Genomic DNA, 23,211 nt, shown 5'->3' on the forward strand with positions numbered 1-23,211 from the left:
GCCCAGGCAATTCCACTCTGGGCCTCAGTTTCCCCTTCTATAAAGTGAGAATCATGATGCCATTTACCCCATGGAGTTTCGTGTGGGGCTAATGTGGGAGCCTCTCCCAAGCCATTCTGCTTGGGACAGGTAATAACAGTCCCTGGGGGTAGGGTGAGGGCTCCCACCCTCCTTCTGCCACTTAAAATACAGAAAACAAAGCCAGGGGTCAATTACTTGGGGGCGGGGTGCAGACACTCACTGTGGTAGGTCTGGGCCAGTGGTTCCACCTGGGTGACTCTGCATTCCAGAATAGCCTTCATACATGAACATCATCGGCTCCAGTAAGGATAGGCTGGGGAAGCCTCACCTGACAGCTCAGCACATTGGGGTTTCCTGCTTCACGTTTCCAATGCAGTGACCCTCTGCACCTTCTTGTTGAATGTCACCAGCCCACTTCCAGGGTTCTGGTTTGGGACAGCGGTATTGGCTGCCCAAGAGGCACAACCCCAGGTCCGGCGCAGAAGGAAAACGCCAACCACCTGCTTCTCTAAGTAGGTGTATTTTTAAATAACTTCCAAGATACATATATTTTTTCCTTTAAAAAACATGTCAGAGCAGTTTAGTTCTGTTTTGCTGGTCATCCTTGTGGTCCCGAGCCCCCTGCACTCAAGGTGGGGACTGTTGGCCTGTCTGGTGGGGCCAAGACCCCAGCTGAGTGGCTCTACCCAGTCTTTCCACAGATCATGCAGGGCCGCGTGTGAGCTAACGTCCATTTATTTCAAAGCAGTAATAATTTAAAATTATAAAAACCTTTTCACTGTTGAACATGTAGAGGGTGAGGTTAGAGACAAATGGGACAGGATGCTGGGGGCGACACATGCCCTGCGCCCCTCTGTGCCCAGCCCCTCAAGGGACATCCCTGGGGGAGGGCCGGGCTTCCTCCACAACCTGGAGGCAGTGGGTCCTCCGAGCCTCTGCCCACGGCTGGGGGCACAGCTGGCACCAGAGTCCATGGGAGCCACGGTGGTGTGAGAGCTGAGGCAGGTGGGGGGCACCTCCTGGGCTCCGGGACGTCCGTGTCCCTCATGCCCACAGGGCCTGGTGCTGGCCAGGGTCCTGTGCTTACTCTGGGGACTGGCGGGGGGACTCAGGAGTTGCTTGCTGGGTTCTCATTGCTGGGTGAGCTGGAGGAGGAGGATGACGAGGAGGAGGAGAAGCTCACCCCGGTCAGGCCTGGGGGGTTGGTGGCCGTGTTCTGTCCTGTGAGGCTTTTTCGGCAGACAGGGCAGCTGTCGTGCTTTGTGGGGAGAGAGCAGGAAAAGGGAAGCAGTTCAGAGGCTGGCAGGGATGGGGCAGGCCCTGTGGTAGTGGCCACCAGCCTGCTCGCCTGCTCACCTGCTCCAGCCAGGGCACAATGCATCCATCATGGAAGAGGTGGTTGCAGGGTAGCTGCCGCACACGCTCACCCAGCTCGTAGTCGTCCTTGCACACAGGGCATTCCAGCCCAGAGCCTGCGGGGAGCAGGGAGTCCATGACACACCCAACCAAAGGTGTCTCGTTGGGGAGACTACCCATCCAGAGCCACCTTGGACCCAGAGGAGGGAGAGAGGCTGAGTCCTGTGTCCCAGGGGAACAGAGGGGACACTGATAAAGCCTCCCCCTTCAAGCCGACCTTTGGTCCAACATAAAAATCCTAGGGAAATTATCTCAAAAAGAAAAGAAGCTAGGCGACTGAGGGCCACGTACCTACGTGTTCCTCGGTGACAGGGACGGTGGGAAGGGCCTGGATTTTCTCTTTGTCTGCGGGTGGGGGGCCTGTGTTTTCAAACTGATTGAGGAGCTGAAAGACAAGAGGCCAGAGTACAGAAGGCTGCCCGACTCTGAAATGCAAGGCTGGGTTACCTGCAAAAGCACTGAGGCTGCTTTTGTCCTAGTCCCCAGGACCCCCACTTAGGGGTTAAAGGTCAGTCACCCCATGAGGCCCAGCCACTGGCTCCTACCCACTCTTCTGCTCATCTAGTTAGTGTCACCTCACAGCCAGGGCAGGAAGACAGGGCCCTGGGGCTGAGGGTCCCACCCAGGGGCTCATGTGATCCTGTGTGCTGTGAGACTTCAGCTAAAACCAGAGGGCCGAATCCCATCAGAAACAAAATACTCAAAGGGATCACTGGCAAGCAGCCCTGAAGATGGCAATGTCTCTGCCTCACAAGTGCCACTGAGGTCACAGTGAACACACATCCCAGGCCTCACTGGGGAGAACGTGGAGACCCACGTGAGACAAAGCCAGGACCTACAGCGCCCAGCACACAGTTTCCTGCTCTACAGTGGTGCCGTGCTAGGAGGAAGCATTTGGCTGGTGTGCCTCAGCCTCAGGATGGAAGTTATAGGGAGCTGGGGAGCTAGAAAGCGGAGCATCCATGCCAGGGATGCAATCCACTAGGGTCACACTCCTACAGTCCTCTCAGTGCTCGGGCAGGGGGGCGCATGGGCCTATCAAAACTCTGCATCCCTTCAGAAGGAAAGATAGCAATGTCCCTAGTGCTAACTGGGGAGGCCTACCCCATACCTGTGTGATGATCGCATCCAGTCCATTGGCCCCCCAGGCGTAGTCCATCGGGTTTGAGTGCAGGACACCCCTGGGCAGAGATGCGTGGGGTTCAAGCGGCAGAGGGGCTGGGTGGGGCTTGGGGGACCCGCCCACCTACTCACCAGGGGCCCAGGCCCAGGTTGGGGATGGTGGCTGGAGTGATGATGCCATTGACCAGCTGCTGGATGATCCTGGAACAGAGCAAGTCAGGGCCTGCAGTCAGTGCATTCCCAGGGCCAGGGCCTTCCCGGGGAGGATATACAAAAAACTCTAACTCAGCTTCTAAATCCGTAGCATTTAAAGGTTGTGCTTTCAATTGGTAAGATTTGTGGTGAAGAATGAGCCCGGCCGGCATAGCTCAGTGGTTGAGCATCGACCTATGATTCAGGAGATCACAGTTCGATTCCCAGTCAGGGCACATGCCCAGGTTACAGGCTCGATCTCCAGTGGGGTGCGTGCAGGAGGCAGCCGATCAATGATTCTCATCATTGTTGTTTTTATCTCTCTCTTTCTCCCTCTCCCTTCCTCTCTCTGAAATCAATAAAAGTATATTTAAAGAAAAAAAATTGTAAAAAGAATGAAACACAAGCCCTAGCCAGTTTGGCTCAGTGGTTAGAGTGTTGGCCCACAGACTGAAGGGTCCCAGGTTCAATTCTGGCCAAGGGCATGTGCCTCAGTTGCGGGCGTGTGCAGGGGGCAACCAGTCAATGTGTCTCTCTCAAATCGATGTTTCTCTCTCTCCCCCTTCCACTCTCTCTGAAAAGCAATGGAAAAAATATCCTTGGGTGAGGATTTAAAAAAAAAAAAAAAAAAAAGAAACACGAGAGAAACCCAGAGAAGTGTTTTCCTCACTGAGTTCCAGGCCAGGTTTCCCCAAGGCCTGGATGGCACCTATGGCTGTGTCACCACATCCAACTCCCATTATACAAACTGGGGGAACATCCTGGAGCTCATGAGAGCCATGGGATCAACCCTGCTGTTCACAGTGGCCCCAAAACATCCAGCCCGGATCCTGGTGTACCCAGAGCCCAAGGAGGGTGTGGGTGCTGCTCAGACAATGATAGGCTGGGGCATCAGGGACCACCTGAGCCCTAAGCTAGAAATGCCTCCAGCTCAGTGAGGAAAATGGATGGGCTCTGTGCAGATTTAAACCCACTTTAAGTGACATGGGTGCTTTGTGTACAGCCAAGTCCATCTCAGATGTGTGAGAAGCCTAGCCACACCTCCTCTGGAGGGACGGGGCCTGCAAGGAACACTGAGTTTTAATTCTCAGTCCTTCTGAGTGCGTTTCCCCTTCCTGTGCTGTCCTCAGGCTAATAAGCCTTTCTGGTGCCAGCCTTCACACAGGAAGGGGCTAAGGGCCCTGTTACAGGGCAGGGATACCAGAAACTACCAGCTCACTGCTGCCCTGGGACAAGGACCCGAAGGTGAATCAGCCACACCCAAGCCAATGAGGCCCTGCTTAGAAGGACGATGGGGACACTCAGTGTGACATGAGGCCCCCTAAGCCCTGTCTAGGCCCTTGAGTTGTGTCCTTCAGTACCCCCATCCCCTAGCCCAGCCAGGGCCCCGACCCCTATCTGCACCACTCCATTTTGCATGGCAGGTTTGGGTGGCTCTGCCAGAACTCATGGGAAAACTGCCCTGCCCAGAAGCAGCACCCACACCTCTGTGCCCATAGAATCTTCTGGATGGGCAGATGGTCACTCTGCCTGAGCAGAGTGGGGCAGGCTGGAAGCCCCCAAGAGCAACTCACCCACCAGCCCCCCACAGCTCACTCACCCTTCCAGCGTGGGGACGCCTTCATGCCGGCCAGTGGCCCGCCTTGCGGTGAGGCGCGCACGGGGCTGCCGGGCGCCATACCGGTGCCGGGACTGCTGCTCTCTCTCCCGCCGGTTCTCGGGGTCCCTGCCATTGTCGGCCAGTGCCCCTGGGGGGAACGTGGGGATCTCAAAGCTGTCGTCAAAGATGCCGAAAGCAAACTGCCCGTAGCCCTGTGGCAGCGTGAAGAGGTGTTGGTCCACATTCTGCAGGAGGAAGGCCGTGACCGTGGGCCCCTTGCATGGGCACCACAGTTCCTCCCCACTGTGGCCACTGTTCTAGGCTCGGGGCTTCAAGGGGACAGGGAGACACCAGAGAAATCTTGGTGCATGTGAGGGATGCAGGAGGCTTCCAGAGGAGGGACTAAGGAAGGGGAATTCAAGAGGCCCCAGGGCCCTGGCCGGATAGCTTAGTTGGTTAGAGTGTCATCCTGATAAACCAAGGTTTTGGGTTCCATCCCCAGTCACGGCACATACAAGAATCAACCAATGAATGCATAACTAAGAGGAACAACAAGTAGATGTTTCTCTCCACCCCCCTTTCTCCTCTCTCTCAAATCAATTAAAAAGAAAAAGTTTAGTTAAAGAAAAAAAGAGGTCCTAGGAGTCAGGGAGAAGGACAACTCTGCCTGTTGGGGAGTGGCATAAGCAACCACCTGCAGGACGAGGGGCTGAACCTGTTTCCTCAGCCATGCGGGGCATGATCCATTGTCAGGGGAGGCCAATCAACTCACCTCAAATGGCTGCCTGCTTTGGTCTGTGGGGGCTGTGGAGGGAGCGGAACCATTCTCTGTACTCCTGGGTGGACACGGTGCAAGTCAGCAGTGGGGCGACCCGCTGGAGAAGAGGCAGGACCCCCGCCTGACCCCCGCGGGCCTTAGGGTCACTCTTTACCCTCTGCAGCCCCTGCCCTCATCCCAAATCAGGAGAGTGGAGACGATCTTAATCTCTGGCTGCTCAGGACTCCAGGGCACCACCTCAAGCCCAACCCCTGCCCACCATGGCCCTCCCAGGCTCTGCCCACCAAAAACGGATCTGAATCAGCAATGGGTACAACACCCACATGTCCGCTCATCACAACTCTGCTCTCTCACCCCAGAGGCCTGGATCCTACCAACATGCACCTGGGCCCGAGGCCTCTGTGACCAAGGGGCTACATTACCTGGTCTCTTCTGGAAGTTCCTCGATGAAACCAGACTCACATCGTGGGCAGATGTAATCCTGTGGGAGGAGAGAGCACTTGAGCATGGTCTCAGCATCCCAGACGCCATGTCATCTGCCTCCATGGGCTCAGTAGGCAGGGTGTCTACCCTGCCTAGAGCAGGACACACCTTGGGCCCCGGTCTCAGGCCAAAGCAAGCAGCAGAGGACAGGAGTGAGGCTCAGGATGGGAGTCACCTCCCGAAACCCTTCTGTGAAACTGCTCCAGTCCAGGATCAGACCCAGCAGAGGCCTGGCTGATGGATGTGGGCAAGGTTTGGGCATGGGCACCTATCAACCACAGCTACAACCTCTATATCTCAACCTGTTCTTCTGCAGGTGATCTCCCCAACTGCCCACATCCCAGTCAGAGAGTTTCAGAGTGTCCATTCAGCATATCAGCTGATAAAGGCTCTGACAAGGCCTGCAGCAAACACAAGCCAGCTAATAAGGGTCCAGCAAGCTGTTCACAAGAACATTCTCAGTGGCCCCCTACACGCACATAAAGGAGATGTGGTCCTGGGTAGGTGCCTGATCCTATACTCCTGGAGGGCTGCACAAGAGACTATCTGTGGGGCTCTAGGGCTATCTGGGCCTCAGCAGGTCAGCTCCCAGGAAGGTGGCCACTGAGGGCAGAGGGACTGACCTGTGGACACCCCACAGTAGCATTTCTGGAACATTCTGGCAGCCCCGGCAGAGGACCTGTGACCCTAAGCTAGAGCATGACCCCATCTGCACTGGCCACACCCCCTGCATCCCTCCCTCCAGCAGCCAGGTGGCAGACTGTGATGTCCTGGGGCAGGGAGCAGAGGACCCGCCCAGGCACAAAATGTGTGAGCCCTGAAACCACGCTGATGTCCTTGAAACAAGCCCAGTCCACACTGTGATTGTTGGGTGTGTACAGGGCAGGGCTATCACAGGTGTCCTTAAAGCCACAGACAGGAGACAAGACATCCATGGAAGACCTGCTTCTGCCCAAGGTGACATTTCAGAAGCACTGCCAGCATGCTGTGTGGCAGAGAAGGTGGGGCTGTTCACAGTCCCATGTGACATCACCTTCTGCAGGAGTAGCCCCACGGTGGAGAGCTGGACACCACCATCTGGACAGCGGGTGCTGCACAGCACACACCTGGCCCCTCTCACCTGCGCCACTGCCAAAAGCAAAGCTGCTGGAGCCAAGTGGGGAGGGCAGGTGGGAGCTGCACAGGTCATTGGGCCTTATATCCAAAATATATAAAGAACTCTCAATAAAAAGACAACTCAGTTAAAATATGACCAAAGGACCATTTCTTCAGATACACAAATGGCCATTGCCCATAAAAAGATGCTTGACACCATCAGGCAAGAGGGAAATGCAGATTACAACCAGTGAGACACACTGCACACCCATGGGATGACTACATTCAAACAGATCACAGTGACAAGTGCTGGCAAGGACATGGAGGAATCGGAACCTCCAACACGCTGGTGGGGACGTGCAATGGGCAGTCTCTCCATAACACAGTGAGCAGTTCCTTCGAAGGTCACAGTCACCACATGGCCCTGCAATGCCACTGCCAAGTGTCCACCAAAGCGAAATAAAAACACCCCCACAAAGAATCCTATCCAAGCATGTCCATGGCTTGAGTCACAAGAGCCACAATAACCCAAGTGTCCATCAACTTATGAATGTGGTCATCCACATACTGGAATATTACTCAACCGTGAAAAGGAGTAAAGCACTGACACTCAATACAATGCAGATGGACCCTAAACACATGATGCTCAGTGGGAGACACCAGACACAAAAGGCGACACGGTATGATTCCATTTACGTGCAATCTCCAAAACAGGCAAATCCACAGGGACAAGGAGTGAGTCAGTAGTTATCAGGGGCTGGGGAGAGAGAGAAGGTGACTGCTGATGGGGACAAGTTTCTTTTGGGGTGATGGAATATTCTGGAATTGAATGGAGGGGATGGGCGCACAACTCCAAGTATACTGACCATACTGAAGTGTACATTTTAAATGGGTCATATCTCAGTAAATTGTTATAATAAATGGTGAGGACAGCAGCCCTCTGCCCTCCTGAGAAGGGGAGCGAGGGTGGGGGAACAGCTCTACCACAGTGAGTGATGACAGTTAAAACCCAACATGGGACTCCCGGCCAGTGGAGTGTCACTCAGGAGCTCCTCCTATCATCCTCCTGCCAGCCTTCAGCCTGTTATTTACTTCAAAGTTTCACACGAGCTACAGGAGGCTTTGTGAACAGGCCCACAGGGAAACATGGCTGCAGATACCCCATAAACCTGGCAAGGACAGACAAACCTGCCCACCACCAGGGGTCTGCCCAGGGAACCCCTCAGCTCTGGGTTCATGGGAAGGTCCAAGCTCTCACCAAATCCTGGTGGAACTCCCACCCCAGACCTGTAGATGTGCCATGTGGCCTCAGCATGAACATCAGTTTGATCTCCTGGAAACGGGCAACCCTGTTCTCCCACTTTTAAGGCTCATTGCAGCTCCTGGGTGCTCACTGCTCTCAGCCTGTCCGATTGTCTTTCTCCTCCAAGGTCCCCACACCTCCCTAAACCCAACTGCTCTGTGCACAACACCATGGTGCCCCATCTCAACACAGAGCACAATCAGCACATAGTCAAGTCCAGAACAGTCTGGCTTGGTCACTCCCATCGCTCCGCCCCCACCAGACCCAAGTCCAGGCTGCCTCTACCCTCCCCCTCGCCCTCGCCCTCTCACCCTGGCAGCCTTATGCTGGTCCTGCCCATCTTGGGGCCTGCATACCATCCCCTCTGCAGGAGCACTCTTCCCCATATATCTACCTGGCTGGCCCCCTCACGGAAGCTGGGTCTCTGCTCAAACGTCACCTCCCGGCTGCAATCCTCGGTCTCCCCACCTGTAAACGGAGGATGGCCTCAACCCCAGGGCTCTGAAATCTGGCAGCCACTGAGGATCCGAGGGCTGTGGTTTGACATTGGGTTGCAGGGAGCCCTGCCTGCCTCTGTGCTCAGTGCCCAAGTCCAGAGTGGCCCTTTGGAACCATAGGCTGCCCCAGACTTGAGGCAGGGCTCCAGCCTCTGATTGCAGGCGGTGGGGAAGGAGCCAGAACTGGGGGTATCCCATGCTCTCCTCAGACAGCAGATCCCAGAAATTCTTATTACATCAGAGTAGCCAATCGTAGAAACCCACATCCCAGCAAGGGGACTGTGAGATGGAATGTATCCCTCCCACAGGACAGAACCTGTCTCCAGGGAAAGGGACAAGGTGGCCACTGCTCCTCTCCCAGGTGGGGGGGAGACAGCCTGATTGCTGGGCCCTAACTTGTGAGCACCTATCCCTAGCCAATGACCTGTCATGAATTAGTTACTTCTCCCCTCAGATGAGAGGTGAAAGGTAAGGGGATCACCCCAGCATCATCACCATGGCAACAGCAGTGGCCAGAGCACCAAAGATGACACAGATACTAAATTCACTGAGAACTCACTCCATGCACTGGGCCCCCAGGACGTGCCCAGAAGGTACTATCTGGCCCCTCCTTGGTGACAGGAAGGACATGGGGGCTTTGACATAAGGGCCTAGGCCCCTCAGGGTCCCTTGGGAAGAAGCAGAGCTCCAGGTACAGCACAGATCCCAGGGAGGGCTGGTGCAGAGCTGTAGCAGGGGTACATGGACTCAGACTCAAACATAGATAAAATGAGACCCCTACAGCCCCTGGGCCCCAGCAGTGCACTTGCTTCTCCCTCCATCCCACGTAGCCCTCCTCAGATGTCACTTAGCAGAGAGACCTGCCAAGACCATCAGAAAGCTGTCCAAACCCCACCCCTATCCCTCACATCCCAGTCATGCCCCATCTGTCCTCCCAAACCTCCATGAGCCCTATGCGTACTGCTGGATGCTGGGGTGCAGAGCTCTGCTAGTACCTGACATCATCTAAGGCCCACTTCATGCCATCTACACACCCATCACATACATAGACCCCAGCAGATGGTTAAATCCAGGGGCACCTACCTAACCTAACTTTCTTCCATCTCTCGAGGCTGCTTTTGACACCATTAATAAGGAATGAGACTCCATCTTCCATGGACACAACTGGTGTGCTAGAATCTGCACTGAAGGAGAACTGACCTCTGCACAAGCCCCATGGAAATCAGACACAGTAGGTCCACATCCAGGACCCTGCAGTCATGCATATTCACCATGTCCCCAGCACTCCTGTTTCCAAGTAAGGATCGAGTCTGGGCCTATGCATCAGCCTTAAGGCCTCCAGGCCAGCTGGCCTATCTGGTTCCTGCTCCCACATGCCACACTCAAGCTAGGTGACCTGCCTTTCCCTTTGCGTTCTGGGAGTCAGGTGCTGGGCTCCTTTGTACAAATGTACTCCCTGTGGACCTCATCAATTGAGTGTGGATTATCTTATCAAACCCATCTGACGGCAACGAGACTGAGGCCCAGGGAGGTTGAACACCTCCCCTACACACAGCTGAGAAGTGGCGCAGCTGGCTGCAGCCTCAGCATGATCCTAGATCCAAGCCTAGCTGGTAGAAAGAAGCCCGAGTCCAGGGTGCCTGAGAAGGTGCCACTCTGTGACAATAGCCAGGTCCTGTCACAGTAGCAGTAGGAGCTGCATAAAAACCAGCCCAAGTGTCTTACTGCAGACACAATGGGGCTAGTTTCCTACAAACAGAAGTCCCACTTACTAGGGGCAAGTGCTGGCTGGGACCTTTCACTGTTACCAAGTTAAGAACCAACTTTCCCTCCTTAACGATAAACATCACCCTGTCTACTGAGCTTCATTGAATCTCACTCCAAGCACCCTCCCACCCACCCAGACACCCCCTCCCCACCATACTTACTCTTAGGATATTTACCAATGTTCCTGACTAAATACTTGACAATCACATGTTCAAGGTTGGCTCCCTGACCAGCCAATAAACTCTCAGGGGAAAGGTCATGGCTACCTTGTCACCACTGGATTCTGTGACTCGGAAGGTCATCAGCCCAGTAATAGTCAGAAGAGGTGAGGGTCTTCCTGGTCCAAGGCCACACAGCAAGGAAGTGGCCACACCAGGCCAGGACCCAGGCCCTGTGCTGACCCCAGAATGGGAAAACTTAGAACAGCTAACTGTGCAGATGCCCAGCCCAGCTGCAGCCTCAGCCTCCAGCTTCCTGATAGTTCTAGACAAGCTGCTTTGGGTGAGCCTGAGACCTGGGGCCTATCCTGGGGTTCACACCAGCTGTGAGGAGCTGCATGCAACTAATCCAGACTGGTGGGCTGTCAGGCGACCAGCCCCTTCCTGCCACGATGGAGAAAGAAAGAACCCAGACTGGGGCGCGCAGAAAGCCGGAAGAAGCAGAAGCAAGACTTCCGGGAGACGAGTACGGCTCCCCAAGTCTGCGCTCATTCACCCGAGGTTTCATTTTTGTTTTATTTTCCCTTTCCTTAGGGAGGGGAGGAAGTCCCTCACCTCTGCAAGCCACACCACCCCTATCCTTTCTCTCCTCCTGGGCCTAGGCACCACTTTCCAAAATCGGATTCTAATTCCTTCTCTTCTCCGTGGCTGGGGTAATTCGGACAGACTCTTCCTGGCCCCGTCCCAGCAGCAATTCCTCTTCCCAGGGAACCCCACGGCTGGAAAGGAAGGACTAAGTGTGGCTCTGAAATCAAAACAGGCTCTTCCACCCACCAGCCAGGTGACTGGGGAGACAAAGTACAAGGAGCCCGCCCTGTAGGTGCTCAGTAAATCCTGGCCACTTCCAGATCCCACACCTGTTCCCCGTGAACTGGCCCAGTGGCAAATGTCAGGACTGTGGCTGGCCCGAGCAGCCGTGGGCCTGTCTTCCCACCTGTGAAATGGGAACGGGTCAGGCAAGGGGAGGGGAACCTGACTCAGAACCTCCGGGATGAGGGGCCTGGAAAACTGTCTTTATCAAGCAGCCCCCTCTACCACACGGCGCTGTCGGGCCACCTTGGGAGATATTAGCCTAAATGAGCAAGAGGGAACACCGGGCCACAGGTTGGATGGGCTCAATCCCCAAGGAAGCGCAAGAATGCAGGCTCCGGGCAGCTGTCAGACCCGGGCAGGGCCACAGCCGCTCGTCCTGACGACCGAGCGCAGGCGGGGGACTTCCACCGGGCGGCCCACAGTGACGCGCGGAGCCGACGACGCGCTCCGGGAACGGCCCCCAGTCACCTTTCCTCCGGGGCCCCGCTTCCTCCTGGGCGGCGCGCCGGAGCAGGTCACGCGGCCTCTATGGGCCTCCGTTTCCCCGTCGGGGACCCAGTGGCCTCACGGGGCAGGAGCCCCGCGGATCGTGATCACCGGCCTCGCTGCGCCACCGGGGACAGGCCCCGCCTCAGAAACCTCCGCACAGCCCCGGGCTGACGCCGCCAAGGCTCAGTTTCCTCGTCTGGGCCAACTGGCCTCAGGCCGAAGAAGAGAGCCCGCCGCCCGCCGCCCGCCGCCCGGCTCGGGTCTCACCGGCAGGCGCGGCACGATCTCGACCGAGCAGCAGTGGCAAAAGTACCGTCCGGGCTGCGGCGACGCCTCAGCCATGGCCGCCGCCGCCTCCTCCGCGCCGCCGGCCCCCCGCGCGGCGCCCGCCGCCGGCCGTTTGCAGCTCTCTGGCGGGCCAACAAGCCCGCGCACGCTCACGCACAGCACGCACAGCGCACGGGGCGGAGTAGAGAGCACAGGAGCAGGTCTGACGGCGCGCTTTGCGGGCGGTGGCTCGGCCGACGGCGGCCGCAGAGGGCCAAACTAGGTACAGGAACCTTCGGAGCTGGGCGCTGGGCAGAGGGGCGGGGCCTGAGTGGGGCGAGGTCAAGCTTCTCCAAACCTGCAAAGGTCCCCCACCTCCCCTTATTATTTCTCCTACCTCAAATCCCAGTGTCTCCCCTCACTGTCCTCATTGCACCTGGGACGCGACAGGCGCTCTCTCACCGGGCCTTTGCACTGGCTGTGCCTCTGCCAGGTGCACCGTTCTCCCAGACAGCCGAGTGGTGTTCTTCCTCATGTCTTTCAAGTCTTTCAAATGTCTAACTTATTGAGATGCCCTCCTCAATAGCATTATTTCCACCTGATAAACTGTTGAGTTAGCTCCACAGCAGATGGGATGTTTGTATTTTGTTACCGGCTAGATTCGTAACAGTGCCTGGCATACAAGCATTCTGTAAACACTCGTTGAATGAATGCAGACAGGAGACCCATTCCTAGATCAAAGGAGGTTCCAGCCCAATCATGCATTTATTTCTTTATCTACTCAACAAACATTCATTGAGCACCTGACTGCAAGGACACAGTATGGGAAACGACAGTGAAAGGGGTGGTCTGAAATACTACTCTCTGGCTGGAGAGATGGGTTCAGACACCTCCAGTTGCTTGAGGTTGAGCCAAAGGATGGGACCCTAGGGTGGCCCTGGCTCTTCCTGGGGAGACAGACAGAGCTTCCTAGGGGAGGGGACATTGGAGCCAGGGTGTTGAGGAAATTAGAATTGCAGTGTATGTATAAAGGGTCTTGAAGGTCAAGAGACTAGGGACAGGAACTTGTCTGCCAGTCACTGTTTTGTTTCCTTCAAAGCTCAAGGGGTGATTCCAAGCCATTCCTGCTCTGACCACCAGAGTGCGCACCCGTCCCATCACTGGGAATCCAGTAAACCTCAGGTCCAGGGACCAGCAGGTCCTTTGCCTCAGGCCTCTCATGCCCAGCTCACTTCACACCACTGACATTCATTCATTAATTCTGCATAAGTGTATGAGGTACCACCCAAGACGCCTTGGAGCCAGCAGGCTCATGTTAAAATCCCACAAGCCACACTGGCTGTGTGACCCTGGGCAAATTGCTTGACCTCTCTGGGCAGGTGGCAGAAACTGCCTCCCAGGGTTTTAGGATTAGATGAGGTTTGGAGCACAAATGGGTAGCCAGGGCACCTCCTTAGTCCTCAGTGGGCCCTGCTGCCTGCCCTGAGGTCATCTGCTCCTCACCCATCCCTTCTCCAGCTCAGCCTCATTGTCTTCCTGGTGTGGGCCAACCTGGATCTCACCTCAGGGCCTTTGCCTGGCTATGCCCTCTGCTGGGAATGCCCTTCCCACAGTCCCTTCTCTTTCCTTGCTTCTCAGGAGGTTGCCCCCATCCCTTCATGGGGGAGTCCTATCCACCAGGTTGCTCAGCACCCTGATCTCGTCCACTACAGCCATCTCCTAATCCAGGACTTAGCAGTGGTGTCTCCCAATATGTGAGGCCGACACCCAACAAACAGTACATGTTCAATAGTCTTGAATAACTGAACATTAATGAGGACCTGCTGGGTGCCAGACTCAGGCAAGGCTCTGGCCATGCAGTGGAAACAAGAACACACGGTTTTCTATGTTCTAAAACTACCAGCTCCGGTCCTGGCTGGGTGGCTCAGTTGGTTGGAGTGTTGTTCCATACACCAAAAGGTTGCGGGCCTGGCCAAGGTGGCACAGTCTGGACCTGGCGTTCACAGACACCTCCTCCCTTCAGGCCTCAGGGTCACCTCCTCAGAGACCCCAAAACCTTTCTGTTCCCAGCATCTTCGTACTGCTGCCTATCTTCACACCTTGTTCGCTCCCTTGTTTGTTTCCAGCCTGGCAGGGACTGTGTCACTGTGGCAACACACTGAACCCAGAGGGTCCACCTGTATTAGCCTATTGCTGCTACAACAAATCACCACCAACTTGTTGACATAAAAAACCCCAAGTCTTTCTCTTCAAGTTCTGGAGGTCAGAAGTCCAACATGGGTTTTGCAGAGCTAAAATCAAGGTATCAGCAGAGCTGCATTCCTTCCAGGAGGCTCCAGGGGAGAATCTGTTTCCAGCTTTTTATAGCTTCTAGAGCCTGCCCACATTCCTTGGCTCTCAGCCCCTTCCTCCATCTTCACAGCCAGCAATGGCAGGTCATGTCCTTCTTATGTAGCATCTCTCTGACCACAGAGGGAAAGGTCTCCACTTTTAAGTATCCTGTGATGACACTGGGCTCACGGGGTAATCCAGGGTTGTCTCCCCATCCGAAGGTCCTTAACCCTATCTGCAAAGTGTCTCTGCTATCAAAGGTGACATCGTTACAGGGTCCAGGGATTAGGATCAGACATCTCTGGCAGAGTTGGGCTTTCTCTTACTTGTAGCACAAACATCCGTTTACTGTACTTCTGTTCCCACCCCCTTCCTCCCCATGGTTCAACCCAACTCCCAAGTCTCAATTTAAATGTCCTGTTCCTCTGAGAAGTCTTCCTTGGTCTCTCCCAGGCTGGGTCTGGTATAGCCTTGGGATGTTCGGCACAGCTCTGATCAAAATCAATCATTACTGCCAGTTTACCTGTGGGGTCTGGGGGAGAGAAGCCTGGAATGGTGAGCAGGGGCTATGGAGAGTCATGGTGGGTGCTTGAGCTGGGAGAAGCCTAGGGCAGCTGGGGTAGGAAGTAGGCTACAGCAGGTGAGGCTGAAGTTGGGTCAGGACAAAGAGGAAGGTACAAATGGAAAAGACTTAAAAGGGGAGGCAGGGGCTCCCCAGAGAGGGCCAGTGACTTGCTTGAGGTCACCCAGCACATGGCCTCTGGGTTGGGGAGACACGCCAGTCTAGGGAGCAGGAGGCCACTAGCAGCTGGCCTCTGTTTGGAATCTACACAGGGCTGACAATGACCTTTTGATTTGAACAACCCAGGCCAGGGTGTCTGAGGTCAGGTCTTGGCCAAGGTCACACTGTCCAGCCAGTGCACACCCTTGGTGAGAACACAGAGTCCTATCCCTGCCCCACTCCCCAACCAAGGGAGAATCCCCTCAGACTGTCAGAGGCCAAGGCCAAGTCAAGACAGCTGGGAATCTTCCCTCAGTGCCTCTAGGCAGTAATGTGACCCTTGGCCACTGGCTAGGGGATATGGGTCAGTCTGAGCAGCTAAGGTGAAGGAAAGGGTCTGGGCTTGGCATCTGATGGCAGAAATTCTTGTGCATGCAAAGCAGGGGATGTGCTGTGTGGCCACAGGGACCCTCAATTTTCCCACCAGGGGAGGGGGCAGATGTAGGAATAGGGGGTGATGAAGCAGATGTGGTCCTGGGAGATACCCAGTTGTTCTCCATTTCTTAAATTTTCCTGAAAGCATTTACCACTCTTTAAAGTTATATATTAATCTGTTTGCCTATATGATTTATTGGCTATGGCCCCTACAAACCATGAGCTCAGTGATGAAGAAACTGGGTCTGCCTTGGCCACCCTGGTAGCCCAGCACTCCACAACGGTACCTGCCACCAGGAGATGGTCATTAATTATTTCTTAGAAGCACAAATACAGAGGAGCTGCACAGAACCCATGAGCACTTTGAGGGTGTCCTGACAATTTGGGAGGCCCCCAAGGTAGAAGGGATCAGTTCCAAAATAGGAAGAGTATCTGGCTGCACCAAAGCCCCCATGGACTCACTTCCCAGGTCCACACTGATGTTGCTGTCATAAACTGCAGGATACCCGAGATTCCAGTAAGAACTTAAGACAGTAAGTTCTTGTGGGTGTGGCCCTGACACACCTTCTGCAGAAGTCTTGGAGGGGTGCACAGTCTCCCAGGGTGTGAGGGGAAAAGACAAGGCACACAGTAGGCACTTTGGAAGTCTTATGCTATGATTATTGCAGTCAGTGATGTTGTTGGACCGTTTGTGTCCCTAGGTCTCTCTCTGCAGCCCCCAGGTCCACCCCCAAAAACACTTGCTCACACCCAGCTGTGTCCCCCGGCTCCAGCAGCTAGGTGGCTAGGTGGGTGGCCTGGGGTGTGAGCAGCCAGTCTGGGGCTGAAGTCCCCCGGTGTAGGGCCCTGTAGAAATGGGAGGACCACGTGTGGACCATGCAAGTGACCACATGCAATCCACAATGTAGTACATGCTCCCCATGAGTAACCAGTTAGCTCAGCCATAGCCTTATAGCTGAAGACCCCAAACGCACAGGACAACTCGAACTCACACCCACGGTCACAACTTGGCCCCGTTGCCTCAGCTACAGTCAGACTCCGGCTCCCAGGTCGCGGCCACCACCCACCAGCTGCCACCTCGGTGGCCAGGCCCAGCCCCTGCACACATCGCGCACAACTCTGCCTCGTGCCCCGCCATTCACGCGCCCCGCCCCGCCCCGGCCCGGCCCCGCCCGCAGCCCGGGACCTTTATAGGGAGCGCCGGCCGCAGAGCACTGGGAAGTCGGCGCCGCCGCCCTCCCTGCTGCCCGCCCGCACGTCCGAGCCCGACGCGGGGTCACTGCTGCCGCCGCTGTCTGCTGGTCACCATGCGTCCCGGTGCGCCCAGGCCACTGTGGCCACTGCCCTGGGGGGCCCTGGCTTGGGCCGTGGGTTTCGTGGGCTCCGTGGGCTCAGGGGACCCCTCGCCGGGTGAGTGGGGTGGCCGGAAGAGGCGGGTGGGGTGGGCCACCCACGTGGGCCTGCCGGGAATGCGGATGGGGGAATGTTGGGGGTCGCAGCAGAGGTGGCAGCTGGGAGGTGGAGAGTGATGACCAGAGGCCGCTGCAGATTGAATCCTGGAGGGCTTGGGGCTCCCCCTCCCCCAGGCCCAAAGGGCCTGAGGGCAATCAAGAGGTCAGCAGAGCAGATGTGACTCTCACAATTATGATCAATAGTCACAATGACTTACATTTATTGAGCGCTTAGTGTCTACCTCTTACCTCCCTGAATCCATATTACAGCCCAATGGTGTGGGAACTCTTATCATGCCTGTTTTCCAGATGGGGAAACTGAGGCACTGGGTCACACAGTTTGTAAGTGGCAGAGCCAGAATTGGAACCTGGACCATCTGGGTCCTGACACCACAGAGAGGCAGGGCTAAGTGGCTGGTCCCAGGACCTCCAGCAAGGGCCTCAGATCTTCCCTGAGTCTGGCTTAGGCAGACAGGTCATTAGAATGTCCTACCTGCCACTTATTGGGAGACATCAGGCAAGTAACATCCCCACTCTTGGTCTGTTTCCCCTTTTATGAGTACCAGGTGCTGAGTTCCCAGAGCTGGTCCCTGGGAGGCACTCAGTACAGCACCTGGGAACCAGTGAGCTCTGGGATGGGGGCCATGGCTATTCCTACCCCCATTTAAGGGTGAAGAAACTGAGGCCATCTGCCCCCCATACCCAGCAGCCCCACCCAACCCTGCATGGAGGGAAGGGAGAGCAGAGCCCCCTCCCCGAAGGCTGTGTCCCGGGGGAGACAGTGAGCTCATGCAAAGGGAATGTTCCTAAGTTGGAGTGAGTAAGAGGCAGTCCAGGCGATGGGGGGGGGGGGGGCATGCCAGGAAAGGGGGCTCTGCATGCCCTCGGATGCTGTTTAGACAGAGGGCAGAGGCAGGAGAGGTGGCTCCAGGGCCTACTGAGCCTGACACATCCAGCTCTGGGTGTTTGATTGGGCAGGATGCCAGGCCTGGGTGGGTAGGGGGGTAGCTGGAGTGTGGGGGGGTGGATAGAGAAGAGCTTCCTGGGATGGTTGGAGGTTGGCTAGGAGTTGGTGGCAGAACAGTTAGGGGGTGGAGTTCAGAGAGGAGGATCTCAAAAAGATCTGTAGCCCCTCCTTCCCAGGTTGAGGGCAGATCATCCTCTTTGTAATTACTGAGTAACAACTGTATGCATCCCCCAGACTGGGAGGTGGGTGAAAGGTCAAGGTCTGGGTGTCAGGAGTGGTACAGGAGGGCACCTCTGGTCCCATAGGAACTGCCCCCCTGGTCCACAGGTGGTGTCTGCTGGCTCCAGCAGGGCAAAGAGGCCACCTGCAGCCTGGTGCTGAAGACCGACGTGAGCCAGGCTGAGTGTTGTGCCTCTGGCAACATCAACACTGCCTGGTCCAACTTCACCCACCCAGGGAACAAGATCAGCCTCCTGGGCTTCTTGGGCCTCGTCCAGTGCCTCCCCTGCAAAGGTGAGACCCCAGGTGTCGGCCACAATCCAGGGTCACTATGGTCGAAGGTAGACCTGCTGGAAGTGAGCTCCCTGTCTCAGGGGTATGCAGGAGGAAGTCAAGGCTGCTGGGAGGAGCAGTTGTGGAGGGGATCCCAGCCTCCCTCAGTTGAAGATTCAGGAAGAAGTTCTGAGGACTCCCCAGCTTGGTTTCCAGCCTGGAGGCCTTTACTTACCCCAAGCCCTCTGCCAGGACAGCCTTTCCCACCTGCACCCCACCTGGTGGAAGTACATTTGACTCACAGCTAACTCCTGGGAAAGTAGATTTTCCTGACTGGCCATTCCAGTTTGTGACCCCACAGTGTTCCCAACTGTCCTTATCTGCCCTTAACCCCACAGATTCCAGGGAACTATGGTGGGCCCCCAGCTGCATGTTTAGTAAGTATGTGCCTTCTGGACCATGTTCTGAGAAATGTGCCTCCTCCATCAGACAAGCTCTTCAAGGGCTGAATTAGTAAGTCAAGAGGTACTCTCTGCCCTGGAGAAGGGGTCGGGGGACCTCCCAGGCCCCTGTGGTCAGGGCTGAACCTGCAGGGACCCAAGAGAGACATGACTTGAAGGAGGTGGGCATTAGAGACAGGGCTTTGGGGGATGATTAGGAGTTTGCCAGCTGTAGAAAGTACGGGGGAGAGAATCAGCAGAGACATGGCCTGGAGTGAGGTCCTGGTGGGTGGGGTCAGGGCAGGGGAGCCAGGAGGAGGCTGGAGCTGAGGGCTGCAGACCTGAAGGCCAAGCTGAGGAGCCTGGTTGGGCTCTGGGATGTGATTAATCCCAGATCAGCCTGGCTGGGTGGTCCTAAACTCACAGCCACGTGCCCTGGCTGACTCTAGAACCCCCTCTGGCTTCTGGGAGGAGAACAGACTTCAAAAAGTGCCTGGCCTGGACATGAGATGGTCCAGGACACACACACACCCATTCTGGCCTTTGGGACAGGAACTTAGCCCCCCACCCCCACTTCTTCCTCTTTCATGAAGCCACACAGGCGAAACATTTCCAGATGTGCATGTGGGCGGGAGGCACCCAGGTGCAGCCCACATGCCCTGGCAGGGGTTACCAATGCGGGGGTGCAGGCCATTCTCTTAGGAGCATCCACTTATTTTATGCTCATCCTATAAGACGGGTTCCCCCATCAGCCCCATTTTATACACAGGGAAACTGAGGCTAGAGTGTAAACTCAGCTCAGAGTCTGCGCTCCAGACCCACCAGCAAAAAAACTGAGCTGGGAGGGGTCCAACCAGGATCTGGCCTGGAGTTATGCTGAGGTGCTCCTGGCTCTCCTCCACTCACAGCAGCGACAGGCCTCAGTTTTCCAAACAGCATGACCTCTTAGGGTGGTTGGGAGGCGGCAAAGAGCCAGGGAGGGCCTGAGAGGCAGGAGCAGCCATTAGTGGGGTGTGATTTGCATTTCCGAAGTCGGGGCCTGAGAAGGGGCAGGGACGTGAGAGAGACTTCCCCAGGTCAGACCTGTTTCCCTACCTGAGAAATGGGGCTGCAAGGGGATGGGTAACTCCTAGTTCAGAGGGCTCCGGCGGTGGGAGGCCCACTCCCGAGGAAATAAGCCTCATGCCAGGCGCCGACGCCCCGCCCTCCCTGTAGCCTCCTCTGGGGAGGTTCTGGCAAGCAAAGGGAAAGTACTCAGCCTGGATGGGGTGGAGCCCCCCACCCTACCCCCGGGCTGACGCAGCAGGGCCCCCCGCCGGCCTGCCCAGAAACGCGAGTCAGGGAACAGACGTCAGCGAGAGCAGGCTGAAAGCCCTTCCTATCCACACTGAGCCCGCCTCCGGACACAGCCCCCAGCCCCAGGCGTCCACTCGGGCAGTGACTGAATCTCTCCCACAATGGACCCCCCACCCAGACTCCGAACCAGTATCTTCGCCGTGTGCCCCGACTCCGGACAGCCCCCCACTCCGGCCCGGCCTCTAGTCCTCAAAACAGGGGGCGGGGCGCCGTGGGCTCGGAAGACCTCTGACCACCGCCACGAGCCCCAGCCCACCGGCGCGTGTCCTGTGTCCGCAGATTCGTGCGAGGGCGTGGAGTGCGGCCCGGGCAAGGCGTGCCGCATGCTGGGGGGCCGCCCGCGCTGCGAGTGCACGCCAGACTGCGCGGAGATCCCAGCGCGCCTGCAGGTCTGCGGCTCAGACGGCGCCACCTACCGTGACGAGTGTGAGCTGCTCGCCGCGCGCTGCCGCGGCCACCCGGACCTGCGCGTCATGTACAGAGGCCGCTGCCGCAGTACGTGGGGGGCGGGGCCCTGCGGGGGCGGGGCCACCGGGCCTGCGCGTCAGTACCCCCGCGGCAGAGCGTGCGGGCGGGACCTGGGGGAGGGGCCGGCCTCCAGTACGAAGTGCCCGGTAGTGGAGGTGTAGTTCCTGAGGATTGGGGCGGGCTTATGGTAGGCGGGGCCGTGGTGGCAAGGTCGTGGGTGGAGTCTAATAAAAGGAGTGTTTATGCTCCTGAGAGATCGTCAGTGGATTGGGTGTTTTGTAGGATCAAGAATAAGGAATAGTCGGGTGGAAGTTTTGAAAGGGGTTCTAGGGCTCACATGGGGAGAGAAGGACGGGAGCGTGACTCAGGGCTTGTGGGTACACTGCAGGGGGCGGGGCTTGAGGCTGGACTTGGGCTGTGGGAGGGTCTCTTAGAAGGGGTGTGGCTTCTGGCAAACGCGAAGGAGCGCGTCCTGAGCTCCTGAGCCTGCACTCAGTGTTGTGGGCGGGGTTCGTCTTCCTGACCCGCCCGGGTGCCCCGCCCACAGAGTCCTGCGCCCAAGTGGTGTGCCAGCGGCCACAGTCCTGCGTGGTGGACCAGACAGGCAGCGCCCACTGCGTGATGTGCCGTGCTGCGCCCTGCCCCGCGCCCTCCAGCCGGGGCCAGGAACTCTGCGGTAACAACAACATCACCTACATGTCCTCGTGCCACCTCCGCCAGGCCACCTGTTTCCTGGGCCGTTCCATTGGAGTGCGCCACTCAGGCAGCTGCGCAGGTTTGGGGCGAAGCGGGGAGCAGTGGTGGGCTGTAGCCCCCAGCCCCTCTCTGTACCCCCATTTCTCTGTTCGTCCCTCCCGCTCAGCAGGCACCCCTGAGCCATCAGATGCTGAGTCGGAGGAAGAGGAAGAGAACTTCGTGTGACTTACAGGGCAGCCTGGGCCTGGCGTTCAAGGCCTCCCACATTTTATTTATTGCCACAGCAAAGCCTAATTTATGTCCCATGGACACTCCCCAGAGCCAGGACCGGACCACTTGGGGGAGCCCTGGACCCTTCCCGGCAACCATTATCTTGAAAGGATTGGGGGAGGAGGACTGGATGCAGTGCTGGTAGGTGGGGCCTCCACCCCAGCCACCCTACTACTGCTCAAGAGGACCTGCCTCTCCTCCCTTGGGGATAACTATTAATTATCGCTTCCACCAAGAGGGCTGGGGATTCTCTGCCAGCAATTAATAAAAAGACACCCTAGCCTTCTAGAACAGAACCAAGGGACGAGGAGGGGTCCACGACGTAGGTGTCATATACATGAGCCTTGGAACATGCTCAGACCCCCAGACAGGCTGAAGAAGCAGTCTCTGTCCCCTACTAGCCCAAGAATTTAGGGCTCTCCTTCCCCATTGTCTCCATGTACCCAGTAGGTCCTGTGAAGGCCCTTGAGACAAGCCCAGCTTATCTCCTGGTGGGGGAGGCACTATCTGTACCTCCTAACACAGGCCTTAGCTCAGAACAGGATACCCTGTCCAGTGGTACCCAATCCACTTAGGATGAGACCTCATGGGGCTCAGGAGCCCCTACTCATCCATCTTCCCAGGTGGGGTATAGATGCCAAAGCCCACTGCACACCTGGCCTCCTGGAGCTATGTGTCTGAGCATCACCCCCAGTGCTTGCTGACCCAGTCACAGGTGAGGTCCAAACTTGGGACCCCTTGGTATCAACAGGCCCACCCTTGCTGAGCCTCTAGGCCCAGTTCCTAGGTGGACCCTCTTTCACCACCAGCTAGTCTCAAGGATCTCCACCCCACCCAATGCTAGCCTAGGGCCAATTCCCTCCATTTCTGGGCCGTCACTCAATGGCACCTCCCTGTGCCTTTGTGTAGACCAGAGGCTCAGACCAGATATGAGAATTCACATCCTCAAGTTTGGGGCGAGGAGCGCAGGGGCCAGTGTGCTCACTCTCTCCCAGCCCCCAGGAAGTGCCTTAACTATGACACCCAGAAAAGTGTCCTTGAGTAGGTGAGTTTGTCCAAGCCTCCCAATAAGGCAACTTCCCCCAGCCTGGGGTTCTGCCTCACCAAAGAAATAAAGATTGTAAAAATCCACCTTAGGGTCAATTCCTGGTCTGCTCCTCTCTCTATAAGCCTCTGTGCTGCCCACTTTGGTAAAGGGTTACTAGCCTGGAGCCTAGGTTGCTGTTAGGGTAGTAAGTGGGGGCTCTGGAAGTGTCCAGGGGACACATGAGCATATGTCCTAGGGGCAGCCACTGTTCATCTCTGGGCCTCAGTGTCCATCTCTGTGCAGTGGGCAGCAGCCAAAGAGGGGGCTGAGACAGGTAGGGTGGTGGTAGAGGTGAGTGGAAGAGAAAGGAGGCCAAGCAAGTGGCTCAGGAAGGAAGTGGCTCATCTGGACCCTTAGCCACCCTGAAGCCAAGAAGAAGCTCAAGGAATGTGGGTAGACCATCATGTCTGGTTGTCAGTTAACATTTTATTCAGTT

General features: G+C 56.6%; 2 protein-coding genes across 6 annotated transcripts; one reads left to right on the forward strand and one right to left on the reverse strand.

The window, feature by feature from the left end:
* Positions 1-525: 525 nt before the first annotated feature.
* On the reverse strand, positions 526-20,579 carry RNF126 (ring finger protein 126; the record flags this gene model as incomplete). Of its 4 annotated transcripts, none has more annotated exons than XM_081135235.1 (9): positions 526-1,279; positions 1,378-1,493; positions 1,729-1,822; positions 2,549-2,618; positions 2,692-2,760; positions 4,352-4,596; positions 5,124-5,187; positions 5,552-5,610; positions 20,511-20,579. In XM_081135235.1, the coding sequence occupies 9 exons, from the start codon at positions 20,577-20,579 to the stop codon at positions 1,130-1,132; spliced, it is 936 nt and encodes a 311-aa protein (XP_080991361.1). In that variant the 3' UTR covers positions 526-1,129. The 4 variants fall into 4 exon arrangements, with proteins under 4 accessions (XP_080991361.1, XP_080991362.1, XP_080991360.1 ...); XM_081135236.1 differs by lacking the exon at positions 20,511-20,579 and adding an exon at positions 12,062-12,249 and having other exon boundaries at positions 4,352-4,563; XM_081135234.1 differs by lacking the exon at positions 20,511-20,579 and adding an exon at positions 12,062-12,220.
* FSTL3 (follistatin like 3) lies at positions 16,750-22,829 on the forward strand. 2 transcript variants are annotated; one of them, XM_081135239.1, is made up of 5 exons: positions 16,771-16,958; positions 18,294-18,479; positions 20,534-20,749; positions 21,270-21,497; positions 21,585-22,818. In XM_081135239.1, the coding sequence occupies exons 1-5, from the start codon at positions 16,856-16,858 to the stop codon at positions 21,641-21,643; spliced, it is 792 nt and encodes a 263-aa protein (XP_080991365.1). In that variant the 5' UTR covers positions 16,771-16,855; the 3' UTR covers positions 21,644-22,818. The 2 variants fall into 2 exon arrangements, with proteins under 2 accessions (XP_080991364.1, XP_080991365.1); XM_081135238.1 differs by having other exon boundaries at positions 16,750-16,958; positions 21,270-22,829.
* Positions 22,830-23,211: the final 382 nt, after the last annotated feature.

The sequence above is a fragment of the Miniopterus schreibersii genome (assembly GCF_964146895.1).
Source record: "Miniopterus schreibersii genome assembly, chromosome: 4".
Taxonomy (NCBI): domain Eukaryota; kingdom Metazoa; phylum Chordata; class Mammalia; order Chiroptera; family Miniopteridae; genus Miniopterus; species Miniopterus schreibersii.

Coding starts and splice junctions, on each gene's coding strand:
- FSTL3 (XM_081135238.1), top strand. CDS start 16,856: ATGCGTCCCGGTGCGCCCAGGCCACTGTGGCCACTGCCCTGGGGGGCC. Junction 16,959..18,293: donor CTCAGGGGACCCCTCGCCGG/GTGAGTGGGGTG, acceptor CCTGGTCCACAG/GTGGTGTCTGCTGGCTCCAG. Junction 20,750..21,269: donor GTACAGAGGCCGCTGCCGCA/GTACGTGGGGGG, acceptor CCCCGCCCACAG/AGTCCTGCGCCCAAGTGGTG.